This window comes from Xenopus laevis, chromosome 2S, assembly GCF_017654675.1.
Source record: "Xenopus laevis strain J_2021 chromosome 2S, Xenopus_laevis_v10.1, whole genome shotgun sequence".
In the NCBI taxonomy this organism is placed as follows: domain Eukaryota; kingdom Metazoa; phylum Chordata; class Amphibia; order Anura; family Pipidae; genus Xenopus; species Xenopus laevis.
In genome coordinates, this window is record NC_054374.1 from 166007850 (window position 1) to 166029616 (window position 21767).

General features: G+C 41.7%; 1 protein-coding gene across 1 annotated transcript in view; it reads left to right on the forward strand.

The window, feature by feature from the left end:
- The window catches only part of c2cd3.S (C2 calcium-dependent domain containing 3 S homeolog), a 51315-nt gene extending 30478 nt beyond the window's left edge, over positions 1 to 20837 (forward strand). The window contains exons 25-33 of the mRNA XM_018250436.2: positions 1966 to 2104; positions 2211 to 2275; positions 2877 to 3043; positions 5100 to 5203; positions 5896 to 6060; positions 6300 to 6511; positions 7726 to 8677; positions 9547 to 9640; positions 20363 to 20837. Coding sequence (XP_018105925.1) covers positions 1966 to 2104; positions 2211 to 2275; positions 2877 to 3043; positions 5100 to 5203; positions 5896 to 6060; positions 6300 to 6511; positions 7726 to 8677; positions 9547 to 9640; positions 20363 to 20530 — 2066 coding nt within the window. The 3' untranslated portion in view covers positions 20531 to 20837. The remainder of the gene's footprint in view (positions 1 to 1965; positions 2105 to 2210; positions 2276 to 2876; positions 3044 to 5099; positions 5204 to 5895; positions 6061 to 6299; positions 6512 to 7725; positions 8678 to 9546; positions 9641 to 20362) is intronic.
- The last annotated feature ends 930 nt before the right edge of the window (positions 20838 to 21767 follow it).

A 21767-nucleotide genomic window follows, 5' to 3' on the forward strand; every position in this document is an offset into this window, starting at 1 on the left:
TTATTATTATTATTATTATTATTAAAATGTCATTTTAGAGCCCCAACATATTGCACAGCGCTGGCTGCAGAACTATCTGTTCTAGTGTCAGGTCTTTCTGCCCAGATGGTCAAGCAATATTGTCAAAATCTGCCAAACTGCCCAACCAGAGCTAAGCACTTACGGCCATCTTGTTGTGTGAGTTTTTCCCACAAGCAATAGTAGCGACAGAGAGATTATATTTCATAAAGTGCCGGATGCCTTTTTAGCAAGAGAAGGTATAAATGTAGCCCTGTGTATGGGTTGTTTCAGCCGGAGTGCCTTTAGTTCCGGTGAATCACAATGGAATTCCAGTGTAGGTGCATAAATGCCAGTTCAGACATTAGCCTGATGTTAGTAGTAGGGGATGAAGGCACATGATGAATTAGTCATATTTATTCTCATCTCTGAACGAAATTCATACATCATGAGATAAAATTGCAAAGTCCCTTTCCCGCACCAAACCACATACATATTACACATACTCCCATACAAACATATACTCTGTTGAAAATCAAAACATATTTCGGTATACACTTCAAGAATAAATCAAGAAAATACAAAGAAAAAGGAAACTTATTTTAATACAAGAGTATTTATTTATTTTTTGTGCCATTTATTTGTGCAGTCACACCTTATCTAAAATCTACTACCGACCTTACTATAAAGTACAATAATTGTGCCTAATTGTATCTAATATAAGTTACTATTTGTGTGCCTATATAACCACAACTCACATGATCTACTTTTATTACCATCACTATGTTGTGCAATAAAGTACATATCTGTTACCTCCTCTCACAACCAATAATAAAGTGCATTTATTGTGCACAACCCATAATATGTGCAATCTAAGCAACCCATACCTAAAGATGCACCTTTACCTTCAACTCCCATGTGCAACCCCTTTATGAGGGCGGGATTAAAAAACAGAAGCCTAAAACATTGAATTTCTATAAAACGACCAGATAGTTAAAGGGGAACTATCGTGAAAATGAAAATGTGATATAAGCTTCCTCGTACTGAAATTTTTTAAACACAAATATTCTGTACCGTTTCTATAACAATTAAGCTTCTGTTTACTGTTCCTCTCTCGGCATATGTTTCTCTTCATTCTCTCTTCATGCAGCAGTTGGGTGTCAGATATTCACTGACAGTTAGATCCAATATATCTTATAGGGGGGCTCCTTTTGCCTAGAAGATGTATTAGAGGTCACTCTATTAAACTCACCAGACATCATGTCTCTCTACATGCAGAATTTGTGCAAAAGGCAGTTATTTTGTTAGACTTTGTTTGTACTGGAATCAGTTATTTGAGTGAGCTCTAATACATCTGCTAGGAAAGGAGCCCCCCTATAAGATATATTGGATCTAACTGTCAGTGAATATCTGACACCCAACTGCTGCATGAAGAGAGAATGAAGAGAAACAGATGGTGATGGAGGAAAAGTGAAGATAAACTTGATTATTTCAGAAACAATGCAGAATTTTTAATTGATTGTATTTAGAAAGTTTAAATTTTCATATTCACGATAGTTCCCCTTTAACTATCTGGTCTTTTAAAAGAAATTCAATGTTTTAGGCTTCTGTTTTTAATCCCGTCCCTCATAAAGGGGTTGCACATGGGAGTTGAAGGTAAAGGTGGATCTAAACCTAATATATTACATTTTAATTTTTGCGATAGTTCCCCTTTAAAAAAAAAAAAAACCTGCAAATTTAAGAGCAGTTGCTCATTTAAAAGTCTTACAGCTTGAGGGTTAAAACTGTTACAAAACCTGGTTGAACATGCACAAATGCTACGATATCTCATTCTAGATGGCAGCAGATCAAAAAACGTATAAAAGGGGTGTGAAGGATCATCCACTATACTGGATACCTTCCATGTGAATGGTTATCTGATGGAACAATATTTAAATGGAATAATATGCAGCTCTCTTCACATTACAGGGACCCCTCTAACTGAGAGAACAGAAGGGACTCCAAGTTGTTGTGTTTCTTTCCCTGTGGCCGGCACTAGTGAGCCTATAAGTACCCCAGTCATAGCAAATACAGACGCCCCGTTATGGAACTTCCAGCACCAAGCAAGGTAAGTTCTACTCTCCCACTACCCATAGTCTCTGTTTATACTGCTGTCTCTCTGGCTGCAGAATGTTATTATCCCATGACATTTTGTCTCCTTTTCTTTTCTTTAGACTCCATAAAGAACTGCTCTTGGACCCACAGCAAAGATTAGTTTTCAAAGTCTGGCATAAAACAGGTAATCATTCAAGGACAAGGCTCTTTAAAGGAACCGTTCAGTATCAAAATAAAAACTGGGTAAATAGATTGGCTGTGCAAAATAAAAAACTTTTTAATATAGTTAGTTAGCCAAAAATGTAATGTATAAAGGCTGGAGTGAGTGGATGTGTAACATAATAGCCAGAACACTACTTCCTGCTTTGCAGCTCTCCTGGTTTCCACTGATTGGTTACCAGGCAGTAACCAATCAGTGATTTGAGATGGGCCCAAATGGGTCATAATAGTTTGCTTTTGAATCTGAGCTGAATGCTGAGGATCAACTACAAACTCACTGGACAGTTATGTCCCATGTGGCCCCCCTTATAGTCACTGACTAACTCAGAGTTAGAGAGCTGAAAAGCAGGAAGTAGTGTTCTGGCTATTATGTTACATATCCACTCACTCCAGCCTTTATACATTACATTTTTGCCTAACTAACTATATTAGTAAATGTTTTTAATTTGCACAGCCTATTTATTTACCCAGTTTTTATTTTTATAAATAAGACTGATTTTCTGGGTACTATGAAAGTTGCAGATTGCAGTTACCCCAGATTGACCTGCTCCCCCTCCTTCCCACAGATGTGGAGAGAGTTCTGGGATTCGCCTCTGTGGATCTCTCGCCGCTCCTTTCTGGCTTCCAGACAATCTGCGGCTGGTACAATATTGTGGATTTTGTTGGGCAGTGTCAGGGCCAGGTGAAAGTCTCCATCACCCCACTACAAGGCGTGGCACATCATAAAGAAAAGGTATGTGATAATATCAGCAACATCATATATGGAGTGTTTAATATCAGCGTCATACTATAATACTTGAACAGGTTTCCCTTCTCGTTGCATCTGAAATGCTGAAAGGCCTTCTCTCCGCACTTACACTTGCTGCATTAAATAAATAGGAAAAGTTTAAAGTGATTGTGCTATTTTTGGGGCACTAAATGCCTACCTACTTAATGACCCTACATAGTGCTGCTCCTGGCAGAGAGGAGGATTTGGATCTAAAAGGTTTTTTCCATGGGCATCAAGACACCCAGTGTGCTCTTGTGTTTTGTGTTCAACCTCTAGCGGGTTGACCTTGCCGGACACATTTACTTCCAACCTCAACAACTTTGTTACTAGGTGACTGCACTACTGTGCCTGGTTTGTCATAAGTAAAGAGCAAGTGAGAAACTCCTAGAATGTATTGTGTTCTCCCATATCGCTAACTTTAAACACACCATAATCTGATGGACCCTCTGCAATCAGCTTTGTGCAGATGATCTTCAGGTGCCAAAGCCAAAGGTCACTTCTCCTCCTTGACCTATCATCTGTATTTGATACAGTTGATCACTCTCTCCTGATGCAGATTTTGTATTTACTTGGCATCTGTAACCAGGCTGCATCTTGGCTCTCTTCTTACCTCTCTAACCGATTATTCACTGTCTCCTCTGATAACAAAACCTCATCTCCAGTTCCACTTAATGTGGGGGTGCCGCAAGGCTCTGTACTTGATCCGCTGTTGTTCTCCCTGTACTCTCTGTCTTTGGGGGATCTCATCCGCTCATTTGACTTTAGTTATCATCTGTATGCTGATGTACCCAAATAAATGTATCCACCCCTTCATTAACAGCTGAGATAGAGGCTCAAATCTCTAACTGCCTCCTGGCCATCTCCAACTGGATGAACCAGCGCCACCTCAAACTCAACCTAACATTGAACTAATCATCTTTCCACCTACGCCTGGTCCTACTCTCCCATTTACTATCTCTATTAATGGCTCATTAATCCTGTCAACTCCGCATGCTGTAAGTCAACAGGGTAATCACTGACTCCTCTCTGTCCTTCTCTGATCATATTAACACCACTGTCAAAACCTGTCACTTCTTCTTACGCAATATTGCCAAAATCTGTCCCTTTCTTTCACCTGCTACAGCCAAGACGCTCATGCATGCTCTCATCCTATCCCGACTAGATTACTGTAACCTTCTACTAACTGGCCTCCCTAACTGCCATCTCTCCCCTCTACAGTCTGTATGAAACACTGCTGCCAGAATTCTCCTCCTCTCGTCCAAGAGATTACAGGCCCCTCCCCTGCTGAAGTTCTTATTATGAAAGAATCAAAGAATAACTTATAAACTTCTCCTCAAAACCTTCCCGTCATTCCTCTGCACCTCACTACATCTCATCTCTTGTTTCTCTATACGTTCCTCCCCAAAACCTCCGCTCCTCTCTGAGCAACTGCCTGGTTACACCCCCCACTACTACTGGTGTTTTCTGCATCAAACCTTCTGTCTTGCTGATTCTTATATTTGGAATTCTATTCCTGAATCTCTCCAGAGGAAATCCTCCCTTGGTGTCTTTAGAACTAAACTCAAAGACTCCCTCTGGGAGCATTTGTATAACCCCTCAGCTGGGAATTGGCACTTATATGTGTCACACACTGTAACCTGCAGTACTTAATATTCCCTGATTTGTGTATGTAAATGAACCTCCCGTTTAGACTGCAAGCTCTACGGGACAGGGGCCGCCATCCTTTTGTCTCCTTGACACTAAGTACCTAATCTTTATTGTTACTGTACTTCATATTTATTTGTATTGTATTTTTGTAATTATTATTGCAGACACCCTGTTTGTGCTACTAATTTATTGTTTTGCTGTACAGTGCTTTGCCCTCTATACAAATAATAATAATAATACTATACATACATACAGAAGTGAAGAGTTCAACAAAAGTCATGTGCCAATGCAAATGAATTATTATTTTGTTAATAAGTAGAGCCAACGTTAACTGGATTCAGTGACATAATTTAACTTATTTCATTTGTTCTAGGTCACATCACAACAATCCTCCCTCTATCAGTCCAGGCCAGCTTTCTGCAGCTCCATCAGCTACAACTACAGCCAATTGGAGGGGCTGGCGAATATACCCCATAGGTAAATGTTCTCCTCGCTTGTTTTCCGCATCACTGGGAAATGCCTTAAAGGGATACTGTCATGGGAAAAAAATCAGTTAATAGTGCTGCTTTAGCAGAATTCTGCACTGAAAGCTGTTTCTCAAAAGAGCAAACAGATTTTTTTATATTCAATTTTGAAATCTGACATGGGGCTAGAAATATTGTCGATTTCCCAGCTGCCCCAAGTCATGTGACTTGTGCTCTACTAAACTTTAATCACTCTTAACTGCTGTACTGCAAGTTGGAGTGGTCTGGGAAGGTAACCACATAACCGCTCCCTAACACAAGATAACAGCTGCCTGGTAGATCTGAGAACAACACTCAATAGTAAAAATCCATGTCTCACTGAGACACATTCAGTTACATTGAGAAGGAAAAACAGCAGCCTGCCAGAAAGCATTTCTCTCCTAAAGTGGAGGCACAAGTCACATGACTTGGGGCAGCTGGGAAATTGACAATATGTCTAGCCCCATGTCAGATTTCAAAATTGAATATAAAAAAATCAGTTTGCTCTTTTGAGAAATGGATTTCAGTGCAGAATTCTGCTGGAGTAGCACTGTTAACTGATGTGTTTTGAAAAAAACATGTTTTCCGATGACCCCGAGGATCCCTTTAAGTAAAAAGTTCTGTGACCCTACTCTTTCCCTCTAATAATAATGATTATTTTATCAGGGACAATTCTGGCCCTTTGTTTCCATTCCTCCGGCATGAGGAACATATGGAGAACGTGCGGCGGTTTCACGAGTCCCTGCAGCAAGCGGAGAAAAACACACACACAGCGGAAGGCCTGGATTTTCTCTCCCAATCTTCCCGTTCCTCACTCCTGTCGGCTCTCAGGTGAGTGAAACAGTCCGGACACTGGACACTAGTCTTTTCTGTGGCAAAGTTACATAATGTGAGTTTACAATACAAGTAATAAAGAAGCAAAGGGAAAGTGCAAATGCTTTACCCCACAGCCTCGGTCTTCAGTATTAGGGGCAATCAATGAGTGATCATTTGGGATACATTTTAGGGAGCCTTTGAAGGTTCATCAATCTACACAAGTCAGATCACACAACCTTTCTTTATTCTTACAGGAAAAATCTAAGTGAGCTTGACGATATCCAGAAATACTTCAACCAAAAGCTCTACAGATCCATCTCAAACACGGACACCGCTAGATGTGCATCTGTGCAGAGCCAAGAAGTCCAGCCTCTGAATTCTGAGCCTGCCGAGGAGGATTCGGATGCTAAGATGCTTCTGAAAAAATCCAATTTGCTGGTTTCACAAGTCAGCAACCTCATTACAGGTAAAGGATTGATGTAGTCCCTGTGTAGTAGTATCTGAAGCTCAATGAACACCAATGAGTATTCTTATGATAGAATCAACCTTACACCTGATACTGCAAAGGTGACAATGTTACTGACGTCTAGAGATGATGGGGGGGGGGTGTAGATAGTGCTTGGCTGTTCCTTAAAGATAAGTAAACCTTTAGAATAAGTGAATGTAAAATTGATGAGGGGGCTATTCTAAGCACTTTTGTAATTTACATTCATTATTTATTTTGTTTTTATTCCAAGATATTAAGGGATACATGTACTGTTAATATGAATGAATTTTGTTACAACAGCGCCACCTGCTGGTCAGTTTCCCACCAGTCTGACCAGCAAGTAGTCAAGGAAGTTGTCAGGAGAAAGAAAGAGGCTGATGTTCTTCTGCTTAGGAATAAAATTAGAAAGAGGCTGATGTTCTTCTGCTTAGGAAAGATGTGAGAAAGGTTTCTTTCTCCTGACAACTTCCTTGACTACTTGGGTGGGAAAATGATCAGCAGGTGGTGCTGCTGTGGCAAAAATAAATAAATAATGAATTTAAATGACAAGTGCCTAGAATAGCCCCCTCATCAATTTTAAAGGTTTACTTATCCTTTAATACTATATTAAAAGGAAGACTTTGTCATAAAGACTTAGTGGGTTATTTATCAAAGGTCGAATTTTAGAGTAATGTGAATTTTTTTAAACTCGAATAAATTAGATTTTATTCACAATTCGAATGGTATGTTATTTATGTCTAAAATTCGATCTAATCATTCCGACCCAAAAACTACAATCGATTTCCAATCAAGTTTTCCTCTAAAAAAAAACCTTGACTTTTCCAAGTCAAACTGGGCGCGCCATTTTTTTTTTCACTATGGGGTGTCATTTTCGGGGCGAAAGTTGGCTCATCACTACTATAATAGTTAAATAGTTCAAGGTACCTCTGCCATTGACTTGTACCTGATCTCGGCAGGTTTAAGGTGGAGAATAGTCTAATTTTATCTTTTACCAGGGTATAAATCGCACATTCCAATTCAAATTCGAGTTGGTGGTTTTGAATTCTAATTTGTTAATTTTGACCTCAATGAAAAATTTGAATTAACCATTTGAACCTGAGTAAATCTACCCCTTAAGGTAAGGCTAGAGATTTCAAGATCTTTGTTTTATTTTTTTTATGCAAAAGTCTTTACACTGTTCTTTTGATGTTTAGGTCTCCAATCAATACCCAAATTTGCACCAGCATTTTCCCACACAGAGCAGAGGTTGGATACACAAGGGCAAAGTAGCTTCCAGCAACAGCAGGACAATAATATGGAACCAACGGGTCCTGTGAGAACCAATGAAAGGGAGGGCCAGCACAGTGACACGCCCCCATTTTCCCCATTAGGGTCACTTACTGTTAGTGGGGAAAAGCTGTTTGAGTTTATGGGAACGGACATAGATGAGAAAGAAGGGCATTTATTTGCAGAGAATCACCATGAACAGGGGGATGAACAAATTATCCAGGGAAGTAGCGATGAAGAGTATGAGGAAGATGTGATAGAACCAAGAACGCTCAATGAAATAACCAATATGACGGACAGAACCAGTCCCTGGTCCAGTATTTTATCCGAAAGGGATTCAGATGCCGTGGATCATCCTCAAGAGCAGCCAGTGAATCCTTTGGCTGTGGAGAATAACTGTGTAGTAACCGATTTCTTCTCGTCCTTCCACCAAAATGACTTGAGTAGTATCCCCAGCACTGCTAGATCCTCAGACTCCCAGGCGCTCGCTGAAGGCTCCAGGCTCCGTAAGATCAGCAGTAGCTCAGGTAGTGACGCAGAGTCAATTGAGTTTAATCACGGGAGAGATCCTGGAGAGCAGGAAGGAGACCTGGATGAGGCAGACTCTGAGGCAGAGAGTCAGGAGAAGGAGGAAGACCCAGGAGATGATAAGAGAGAGGAAGAGCAACAGGATCCAATCACAGTGTCCTCTGATACTGATGAGTCAGAACATGTCACATATGATGCCAGCCAATCAGAACATTCTCCACCACAGGATGAACCTGAAACAGATTATCGAAGTTCTGAGCCTTTAGACAGAAACCAGTGTCACTTTGATGAGAACCTCGATGACCAACCGGATGTGTCTGAAAAGCCACCGGTGCCATCCAGTAATGTTTTGTATCCTTTCCTCCTGGATAAGAGCAAATGCATGTCTCATTTATCTAGGCTTCTTTTTCAGTCGGTTATTGGGGTGCTAAATCAAAAGCCACACCCTACCAAGAGAATTTTAAAGGATAAGCAAACCTTTAAAATAAGTGAATGTAAAACTGATGAGGGGGCTATTCTAAGCACTTTTGCAATTTACATTCATTATTTATTTTGTTATTAAGATATTAAGGGATACATGTACTGTTAATATGAATGAATTTTGTTACTACAACAGCGCCACCTGCTGGTCAGTTTCCCACCAGTCTGACCAGCAAGTAGTCAAGGAAGTTGTTAGGAGAAAGAAAGAGGCTGATGTTCTTCTGCTTAGGAATAAAATTAGAAATCTTTCTCACATCTTTCCTAAGCAGAAGAACATCAGCCTCTTTCTTTCTCCTGACAAGTTCCTTGACTACTTGCTGGTCAGACTGGTGGGAAACTGACCAGCAGGTGGCGCTGTTGTAACTAAATTCATTCATATTAACAGCACATGTATCCCTAATATCTTGGAATTAAAACAAAATAAATAATAAATTTACATTGCAAAAGTGCTTAGAATAGCCCCCTCATCAATTTTACATTCACTTATTTTAAAGGTTTACTTATCCTAACCCCCCCAGTGCCACACTTTATATACCATAATATTTTCCCAGTAATTGCCGTGTCACACTTGGAATATATATATATATATATATATATATATATATATATATATATATATATATATATATATATATATATATATATATATATATATATATATATATATATATATATATATATATATATATATATATTCCAGTTATGAATTGGTTTTTCCTCCTTAACATTTCCCTATGCAGATCTGATCCTGTTATTGTTCCAAATTTCTTTCTTCCCCCCCAGCACTTAGAAGCTTCCATGAGGCTGTTGAGTTTATCTGCTGCATCTGAGAAGGTAGGTACTTTTCATTGGTGTTTCCCCACTGCTTGTCTTCCTTGGGGTGATAATGCCAAATGTATCTTTCTGCAGCAAATGCTGGATAAATGGGTGTCCTTGTGCTGTGATACTCTGCAGTCTATTTGGCATTCTACTACCCTTAGGGTCAGGACACACAGGCAGATTTGGGGAGATTAGTCACCCGGCGACAAGTCTCCTCTTCTTCGGGGGGTGACTAATCTCCCCGATCTGCCTCCCGCCGGCTGGATGGTACTCGAAGCGATTCATTTTCTGAAGTCGCCCGAAGTTTCCTCGTGAGGCAACTTCAACTGATTTCGGAAAACTAATTGCTCCAAGTGTCATCCAGCCAGCGATTTACATTTTAGCCTGCGGGAAGGCAGTTCAGGGAGATTAGTCGCCCCGAAGAAGAGGAGATTAATCTCCCTGAATCTGCCTGTGTCCTGACCCTTACACTATGTATCCACCAGGGGGCAGTGGGCACCCGACTAAATGCAGCTTTTAATGCAAAGTAACTCCGCACTATAGGATCCATTGCCCTATTGCTCATTTAGTGACCCTTCCCATCAAGTGGCTGCTTGGTTAAAGTGAAGGAATATTTCCTCATGCTGGGGTATATCCATTGGAGAAACAATTAAACCGCTCCGTTGTTTTCATTTGGGAGTTGTAATTCAGCCACAGCTGTAGAGCCTCAGACTGGCTGTGATTGGTCCACACAAGCTGATAAGTGCAATAAGGTATCCATATAACCTGCTCTCCCAGTGCAACATTCCCACATGGCGTGTCACCCATGGGTGTGGGATATCGAAAGGATTATATATTATATTATAATTATTATATATTATATATTATATACTAAGTATCCCCAGATGCCACACTCCTTCAGTGTAAAGTAAGGACCTGAGCAACCCAGAAAGGACTCTGCACTAATAAGAACTAGGCCAATGACAAGTGCCATGTAATTCTGTATTTGCAACAAAACAAAGCCTCTTTATTAGGTCCTTAACTTGCCCTTTAAAGGGCTGTTTATACGTCAGTGCAGTAGGCCAGTGTGTCCTGGGCCGTGACTCTGTTTAGCATTGTTGCCATTCTCTCCATGGGACAATGTTGTGGGTATCACTGTGGGCAGACAAGGGACAGCGGCCGGGCACATTGCTGAAATGCTTGGGAATGTTTCCTATAATTCATAAAGATTCTTCCTTCCCATTGGTCCCTCCGTGTGCCACACACACAGCCCGTCATACAGATAACAGGTGTCTGGGCCCGGCTGATCCTGCCTGTAGCAATTCTGTCAATAACACGTGTGACTTTCACACAACTGCCGTCGGGCCCCACCTCTTAACCCTGCGGGGGCCACTCTGGGGGTGTGGGCTGGAGAGTACAGTGTGTCTGAGCTGCAGGATCACAACATGTTTTTCCTTATTTGCTTTCTGAGAATCCGCTTCGCACGACAGCAATAATAAACCATTCGCCACCAAAATAACTGCACTCTCCTCACCTTTGTGAGCCGCTCCTGCGTCTTGCCTGTCTTTCACTATTTATGTACTCAGGTGCCTTTAACTCTTTCTGATCCTGAGTGCCTTTAACTGGCCCAAAGCAAAATTATAGCATCAACATCAAAAACCAAGTGAATAGAGGTCACAATATGTGTATATTGCTCATGATCTCTGAATTACACGGCATTGCCCATATACACTGAATTACACGGCATTGCTCATATACACTGAATTACACGGCATTGCTCATATACACTGAATTACACGGCATTGCTGGTATACACTGAATTACACGCCATTGCTCATATACACTGAATTACACGGCATTGCTCATATACACTGAATTACACGGCATTGCTCATATACACTGAATTACACGCCATTGCTCATATACACTGAACTACACGGCATTGCTCATATACACTGAATTACACGCCATTGCTCATATACACTGAACTACACGCCATTGCTCATATACACTGAATTACACGGCATTGCTCATATACACTGAATTACACGCCATGGCTCATATACACTGAATTACACGCCATTGCTCATATACACTGAACTACACGGCATTGCTCATATACACTGAATTACACGGCATTGCTCATATACACTGAACTACACGCCATTGCTCATATACACTGAATTACACGCCATTGCTCATATACACTGAACTACACGCCATTGCTCATATACACTGAACTACACGGCATTGCTCATATACACTGAATTACACGCCATTGCTCATATACACTGAATTACACGCCATTGCTCATATACACTGAATTACACGGCATTGCCCATATACACTGAATTACACGGCATTGCTCATATGCACTGAATTACGCGGCATTGCTCATATACACTGAATTACACGGCATTGCTCATATGCACTGAATTACACGCCATTGCTCATATACACTGAATTACACGGCATTGCTCATATGCACTGAATTACGCGGCATTGCTCATATACACTGAATTACACGGCATTGCTCATATACACTGAATTACACGGCATTGCTCATATACACTGAATTACACGCCATTGCTGGTATACACTGAATTACACGGCATTGCTCATATACACTGAATTACGCGGCATTGCTCATATACACTGAATTACACGCCATTGCTGGTATACACTGAATTACACGGCATTGCTCATATACACTGAATTACACGCCATTGCTGGTATACACTGAATTACACGGCATTGCCCGTATACACTGAATTACACGCCATTGCTCGTATACACTGAATTACGCGGCATTGCTCATATACACTGAATTACACGGCATTGCTCATATACACTGAATTACACGGCATTGCTCATATACACTGAATTACACGGCATTGCTCATATACACTGAATTACACGCCATTGCTCATATACACTGAACTACACGGCATTGCTCATATACACTGAATTACACGCCATTGCTCATATACACTGAACTACACGCCATTGCTCATATACACTGAACTACACGGCATTGCTCATATACACTGAATTACACGGCATTGCTCATATACACTGAATTACACGCCATTGCTCATATACACTGAATTACACGCCATTGCCCATATACACTGAATTACACGGCATTGCTCATATGCACTGAATTACGCGGCATTGCTCATATACACTGAATTACACGGCATTGCTCATATGCACTGAATTACACGCCATTGCTCATATACACTGAATTACACGGCATTGCTCATATGCACTGAATTACGCGGCATTGCTCATATACACTGAATTACACGGCATTGCTCATATACACTGAATTACACGGCATTGCTCATATACACTGAATTACACGCCATTGCTGGTATACACTGAATTACACGGCATTGCTCATATACACTGAATTACACGCCATTGCTGGTATACACTGAATTACACGGCATTGCTCGTATACACTGAATTACGCGGCATTGCTCGTATACACTGAATTACGCGGCATTGCTCGTATACACTGAATTACACGGCATTGCTCGTATACACTGAATTACACGCCATTGCTCGTATACACTGAATTACGCGGCATTGCTCATATACACTGAATTACACGGCATTGCTCATATACACTGAATTACACGGCATTGCTCATATACACTGAATTACACGCCATTGCTCATATACACTGAATTACACGCCATTGCTCATATACACTGAATTACACGCCATTGCTCGTATACACTGAATTACACGCCATTGCTCGTATACACTGAATTACACGGCATTGCTCGTATACACTGAATTACACGCCATTGCTCGTATACACTGAATTACGCGGCATTGCTCATATACACTGAATTACACTGCATTGCTCGTATACACTGAATTACGCGGCATTGCTCGTATACACTGAATTACACGCCATTGCTCATATACACTGAATTACACGGCATTTCCGATATTACATGGCATATATGCAGGTTCATGGCAGGCGCTGCAAGAGGAAGTGAAAAAAAAATTGCAGAGTCTACAAGTTACTGTTCCGTGAGAGCCAGTCACCCTGCTTGTTCAGCTGCCAGTTTAACCCCTTCTTCTCTGCATGTATGTGAGCCCATCTCCCTCTTACTGTAGAACGCTCACTCATGTACATTGGCCCACTAGTTATCTACTATAGTGCAGATGCCGTAGGGTTGGGGTGCAAAGCGAGGTGTAGAGTTGGGGTGCAGAGGAGATGCTCAGGTTACATAACGATGAGGGTTCAGTTCTTCCCTGTGTTTTGTTCCCAAGTGACTGGAGTACAAAGTTCAGCAGATAAATCACTTGGAACCGGTTCAGTCCAGCTGATGTTGCTGTTTCTTGGGCTGAATTTAGCTGCTTGGTTGCTGCGTGAGCTCAGCCTTGGGAACAGCCAGAAATATTGGCCAATGGCAGCGCTTGATCTATTGTGTGTGACCAACATACTCCTGGCACGTGGCTCTCTGAACTTCAACTCCCAGCAGCCTTAGTCCAATTCAAGTCCTCCAGGCACTGCAGCTCTTTTCAGCCAGACATAAACATAAATGGCCTCTCTAGAATGTATTTTATGTCTGCGTAAATACCAGTGCAGTACATCTATGGCCATGTATAGGCATGGGGTTGTGTTTATCTGGCTGAAGGTTATCTCTCTATACACAGATATAGATATATAGATATAAATATATACACACACATATACACACACACACAGCTAGGTCCGTAAATCTTTGTACAGAGACAACTTTTTTCTAATTTTTGTTCTGTATATGACCACAATGAATTTTAAATGAAACAACTTGGATGCAGTTGAACTACAGACTTTCAGCTTTAATTCAGTGGGTGGAACAAAAAGATTGTGTTAAAAAAAAGGCTTTAGTTCATCACATTTTTATACAATCACTTCATTTCAGAGGCTCAAAAGTAATTGGCCAATTCACTCAAAGTCTATTTCATGGGCAGGGGGGGTGCTTGTATGTGGAACAGACAACATGAGGACAGAGGAGCTCTCCATGCAGGTGAGACAAGTTGTCCTTATGCTGCAAAAACAGAAAAAAACCCATCCAAGAAATTGCTGCAATATTAGGAGTGTTAAAATCTACAGTTTGGTACATGGTGAGAAAGAAAGAAATCACTGGTGAACTCAGCAACGCAAAAAGACCTGGACGTCCACGGAAGACAACAGTGGTGGATGATCTCAGAATCATTTCCATGGTGAAGAGAAAGCCCTTCACAAGAGCCAAACAAGTGAACAACAGTCTCCAGGCGGTAGAGTCTCCATATCCAAGTCTACCATAAAGAGAAGACTGTATGAAAGTAAATACAGAGGGTGCACTGCAAGGAACAAGCCACTCATAAGGATCAACAATACAAAGTCTACATTGGACTTTGCTAAAAAAAAAAAAAAACACTAAAAAGCCAGAACAGTTCTGGAAAAACATTCTTTGGACAGATGAAACCAAGATGAAGCTCTAGCAGAATGATGGCAAGAAATAAGTCTGGAGAAGGTGTGGAAGAGCTGATGATCCAAAGCATAGCACAGTTGTGTATAAAACATTTGGGGGGCAGTGTGATGGCTTGGGGTGCATGGCTGCCAGTGGCACTGGGACACTAGTGTTTATCCATCATGTGACACAGAAGCACAAGAATGAATTGTGAGCTCTTCAGAGACACTGTCTGCTCAAATTCAGCTAAATGCACTCACATTGATTGGGAGGCGTCTCATAATGAGCCAAAACATAGAGCCAAAGCAACCCAGGAGTTTATTAATGCAAAGAAGTGGGAAATTCACCTGATGTGAAGCCAATTGAGCTGCATTTCACTTGTTGAAGACTAAACTTGGGACAGAAAGTCCACAAACAAAGAGCAAGTGAAAGAAGCGGCTGCAGTAAAGGCCTGGCAGAGCATTAAACAGGAGCAAACCCACAATCTGCTGATGTCCATGAGTTCAACACTTCAGCCTGTCATTGCAGCAAAGGATTTTCAACCAACTATTAGAAATGAACATTTTATTTTCAGTTTTTTTTCATTTGTCCAATGACTTTTGAGCCCCTGAAATGAAGTGATTGTGTTAAAAAAAGGCTTTAGTTTGTCACATTTTTATACAATCTTTTTGTTCCACCCACTGAATTAAAGCTGAAAGTCTGCAGTTCAACTGCGTCTGAGTTGTTTCATTTAATATTCATTGTGGTCATGTACAGAACCAAAATTAGATAAACATTGTCTCTGTTCAAATCTTTATGGGCCTAACTGTATATACTGTATACACACAGATATCATCATCATCATTTATTTATATAGCGCTGTCAAGATACGCAGAGCTTTACTGCAGTTATAGCAAACAGGGAATAAATGGTGGATAACAGACAAGGATTACAGAGTACAATAGGGTTTACAAACTAAAAGGTTAGGGTACAATTGAGACATTAGGATTATATAAACACTTTGTCATTTTTGATACAGCAATGATTAATTAAGGTACAACGAATAGGCCTCTTTAAACAGATGGGTCTTTAAGGAGAGCTTGAAAGTTTGGAAAGAAGGAGAAAGTCTGACAGCTTGTGGCAGAGAGTTCCAGAGAAAAGCAGAGGCCAGAGAGAAGTCTTGTAGGTGAGAATGGGCAGAAGTGACCAGAGGAGAAGTGAGGCGAAGATCAGAAGCAGAGCGTAGGTTTCGTGAAGGAGAGTATTTGGAGATTAGAGATGAAATATAGGGAGGGGTTTCATTATTAAGGGCCTTGAATGTGAGTGTAAGTAATTTGAATTTGATTCTAGAGGAGATTGGGAGCCAGTGAAGGGACATACATATGGGAGCAGCTGATGTTGAGCGGTGAGATAGATGAATGAGTCTAGCGGCCGCGTTTAGATCAGATTGGAGTTGTGAAAGGTGACTTGTTGGAATACCTGTGAGGAGTAAGTTGCAGTAATCAAGGCGGGAGATGATGAGAGACTGAATCAGTGTTTTAGTTGATTCTGAACTGAGATAGGGTCGTATTCGAGCAATGTTGCGCAGTTGAATACGGCAAGATTTTGCAAGTGTTTGAATGTGTGGTGAAAAAGACAGATGAGAGTCTAAGATAACTCCTAGGCAGCCTGTGTGGTGTGAGTTCTGTTTTAGAAAGGTTCAGTTTCAGGTGGCGCTGTGACATCCAGGAGGAGACAGCAGAGAGACAGTCTGTGACTTGGGAAAGGACAGAATTAGAAAGATCAGGAGTAGACAAGTAGAGTTGGGTGTCATCAGCATAAAGGTGATACTGAAGTCCAAATGACTGAATGAGTTTTCCTAGTGAAGTTGTATAGAGCGAGAACAGCAGGGGGCCAAGAACAGAGCCTTGAGGAACTCCAACAGAGAGTAGGAAAGTAGTAGAAGTAGAGTTAGAGAAGGAAACTTTAAAGGAACGGTCAGACAGATAAGATGTAAACCATGAAAGAGCAGTGTCCCGAATGCCAGCTGAGTGTAGAATGTCAAGGAGGAGTGTGTGGTCAACTGTGTCAAAGGCTGCAGAGAGATCTAGAAGGATTAGAATGGAATAATGACCTTTAGACTTTGCCAATAGAAGATCATTGGTTACTTTGGTGAGTGCAGTTTCAGTCGAGTGTATAAATATACACACAGAGTAGCAGGTATCTGGGTCAGGCAGAAAGATTCTAGGCCACAATTCTGTTAATAATAGTAACTTATGTCTCCTGTACTTGCCCTTGTGCCCCTGGAATAGACTGTGAGCGGGGAGTTGCTCCCATAGAACAAACTGCGTGCGAGGGAACTTTCTTCCATAGAATAGACTGAGTAACATATTAACATAGTAAGTTAGGTTAAAAAAAAGACACGTCCATCAAGTTCAACCTTTTAAGTCTATATATAACCTGCCTAACTGCCAGTTGAAGGCAAAAAAAAAACCTTCGGAAGCCTCTCCAATTTGCCTCAGAGGGGAAAAATTCCTTCCTGACTCCAAAATGGGACCAGTCCCTGGATCAACTTGTACTATGAGCTATCTCCCATATCCCTGTATTCCCTCACTTGCTAAACACCATCCAACCCCTTCTTATACCTATCTAATGTATCAGCCTGTACCCCTGATTCACTTCCCAGCTCTCCCTGTAACACCCCTTTCCCTCCTCTAATCTCATTGGCTCCCTCCTTTCTGCTGGGAGGAGCTACTGGTGAATAAAGCATCCGACCCTTCCTTGTACCTATCTAATGTATCAGCCTGTACCCCTGATTCACTTCCCAGCTCTCCCTGTAACACCCCTTTCCCTCCTCTAATCTCATTGGCTCCCTCCTGTCTGCTGGGAGGAGCTACTAGTGAATAAAGCATCCGACCCTTCCTTATACCTATCTAATGTATCAGCCTGTACCCCTGATTCACTTCCCAGCTCCCCTGTAACACACCTTTCCCTCCTCTAATCTCATTGGCTCCCTCCTGTCTGCTGGGAGGAGCTACTGGTGAATAAAGCATCCGACCCTTCCTTGTACCTATCTAATGTATCAGCCTGTACCCCTGATTCACTTCCCAGCTCTCCCTGTAACACCCCTTTCACTCCTCTAATCTCATTGGCTCCCTCCTGTCTGCTGGGAGGAGCTACTGGTGAATAAAGCATCCCACCCTTCCTTGTACCTATCTAATGTATCAGCCTGTACCACTGATTCAGGGAGACAATTCCACATCTTCACAGCTCTCACTGTAACAAACCCCTTCCCAATATTTAGCTGGAACCTCTTTTCTTCTAATCGGAATGGGTGACCTTGTGTCAGCTGGAAAGACCTACTGGTAAATAAATCATTAGAGAGATTATTATATGATCCCCTTATATATTTATACATAGTTATCATATCACCCCTTAAGCGCCTCTTCTCCAGAGTGAACATCCCCAATTTGGCCAGTCTTTCCTCATAGCTAAGATGTTCCCTTTACCAGCTTAGTTGCCCTTCTCTGTCCCCTCTCTAATACAATAATGTCCTGTTTGAGTGATGGAGACCAAAACTGTAGGGCATATTCTAGATGGGGCCTTACCAGTGCTCTATACAGTGGGACCCCCTCCTCCCGTGACTCTCTGCCCCATTTAATACAACTCAAGACCTTATTTGCCCTTGATGCTGCTGACTGGCATTACTTGCTACAGACAAGTTTATTATCTACAAGGACTCCAAGCTCCGTCTCCATTATGGATTTGCCTAGTGCAGTCCCATTAAGGGTATAAGTGGATATTGTTACATCCCAGGTGCAGGACTTTACATTTATCAACATTGAATCTCATTTGCCACTTAGCTGCCCAGATTGCCAGTTAGTCAAGATCCTGTTGCAAGTGCCACATTCTGGATGGAATTAATTGGGCTGATAGTTTTGTCTCATCTGCAAACACTGATACATTACTTACAATACCCTCCCCTAAGTCATTAATGAACAAGTTAAATAAAGATGGATGCAGGGAGTTGCTTCCATAAAATAGACTGGGTGCAGGGAGTTGCTCCCGTACAATAGACTGGGTGCAGGGAGTTGCTGCCGTACAAGAGACTGGGTGCAGGGAGTTGCTTCTATAGTGCAGAGCAGATGACTGGCAGCTACTGGGGTAAAGGTGAGACTGATGGGGCAGTTAAAGTGAGTGCAGCCAATTAGCTGAGACCTTATCACCCTGCTGTTTCCTCAGTCAGACTGTTGCTTCCCACCCACTTATTTGTGTCTAATGATCTATTAACCCCTGGGCTTCTCTCTCTTATTGACACTTTCACCTGTGTAATTGCTCCTCCTCTCCCCAGGCCTGAGGCCTTTCATTCTGTATCTCACGTCTGAATATTCCCAACTGTTACTCGCAAACACCCATGTCCTAAATAACTATATGAAATACATGGGCAAATATGTCGACAAATACATGGGTAATACATTGGTAATACATGGGCAATACAATGGCAAATATGTGGGTAATACATGGGCAAATAAATGCAAGAAGCTCTTGCTGTTTGAATAGATATTATCTGGCACTGCTTGGACTCTGGGCCACAGCACCTGTACAATGGGGGGGGGGTCACACCTCCTGTGGGAATATTTGGAAGGGAAGCACCAGAGGTGGGTCACATCTTTAGCTGGGTAGGATGGCAGTTTTGGGTTGAGTTCCCCTTTAAACACAGTAGGAGCAGGAGTTGTTCTTCTATTAGGAAAGATGTGAGAAAGGTTTCTAATTTTATTCCTAAGCAGAAGAACATCAGCCTCTTTCTTTCTCCTGACAACTTCCTTGACTACTTGCTGGTCAGACTGGTGGGAAACTGACCAGCAGGTGGCGCTGTTGTAACACAATTCATTCATATTAACAGCACATGTATCCCTTAATATCTTGGAATTAAAAGAAAATAAATAATGGATGTAAATTACAAAAGTGCTTAGAATGACCCCCTCATACACTACATTAACTTATTTTAAATGTTTACTTATCCTTTAACCACATCCCCAGGGTGAGCCAAGTGGAATCTGTTTGTAGAGTGGCCCCCTGTTTTCAGCCTGTCCTACAGTTTAACCCCCGACCCACCTTCTGTATATCACTGCAGCACTGGCTCCATCCTATTGTAAAGCCTGGGGCTCTGATGCTCCCCCTACTTAAAGCCTCATGTACCTGTGTATTAGCAACCACACAACAGCCGCACACAACAGCCGCACAACAAGCAGACTCACTCACACTCACTTTGCCATTGTCCCTGTTTATCCTGCGCTTTCTATTGGACGTTGGTGTAACCGTTTGTGCTTGTCTATAGGCCAGGGATTACACCCCGGGGATCCCCTTTCGACGGAGCAAGAGACAGAAGCCCAAGTTGACCCCTGCCGACCTCCCCAAGGAAGAGACCAATCGCATCGCCAGAATCTTTGCTGCACAGTTTCCCAGCGCAGAGCAGAAAAGCCGAAGTAATTCCCCATCCTCATAGGTCCCTGTATTAGCCCCTCCCCCTGTACAATATTCCTTGGTGCCTTTATGTGTCGTGGCTACTATGTTTCATTGTGTGGATACCGAGATCCAATTGGGTTGAATAGAGGAAGCCTATTGGCCGTTGGCAGCCCCATATACCCCCCAGCTTGTGTTGGGCAGAGTGTGGCACCAGTGAAACCCCCTGGCACCTTTGTGACATATGAATATTTTATAACTAAATTATTTTTCTATTTTGTTTAAAAAAACACATTTTCTGTGAATTATGCACAATTATTTATTAAAATACGTTTGTTTCTAGGGTGAAATGAGCTCCTTTACTTTCAGAATCCGTTTTCTTTACCCACAATGCACTATTGGTTCCCAGCATTCCATGGTAATCGATGAACACTAAGGATTCAGCTTTATCCTGCACAGGGTGCGGGGAGTTGGCCAAACCTCAATCAAATGCTGGATCTGGTATTGGGGGGTTCTGCTGAGCAGGAGGTGGTGTTTGGGGGAGCAGTGAGAGGGATTCCTGACCGGGAGAGATTCAGAGAAGGTGGAAAGTCCTTGGGGCTATTTATGTCATTCACTGAAAAGATCATCAGATGTTTGTGTCAGGCTTACTTCCCCTTTATGCACCTTTAAAGTGGTGCTTCACCTTTAAGTAAACTTTTAGTATGTTATAGAATGACTAATTCTAGGCAACTTTTCAGTTGGTCTTCATTATTTATATAGTTTTATATTTTTTTAATTACTTGCCTTCTTCTTCTGACTCTTTCCAGCTTTCAAATGGGGGTCACTGACCCCATCTAAGCTACAAATGCTCTGTAAGGATACAAATGTATTGTTATTGTTACTTTTTATTCCTCATCTTTCTATTCCGGCCTCTCCTATTCATATTCCAGTCTCTTAATCAAATCAGTGCATGGTTGCTAGGGTTAATTAGACCCTAGCAACCAGACTGCTGAAACTGTAAACTGGAGAGCTGCTGAATAAAAAGCTAAATAACAAAAAAATAGTAAAAAATTAAAACCAAATCATTTCAGAATATCACTCTGTACATCACACTAACAGTTAATTTAAAGGTGAACAAACCCTTTAACAAGCCTAACAACATCTCAGGCACGGCACCCCTGTGTATCCCCCAATCTTGCAGAGAAACATGTGCTGACTGACCTGCAATATTACCCAATCACTCGTCACACCCTCCTGTGCTCTTCTGCTATTGGCTCTGAGGCATCAGCAAGTTTTTT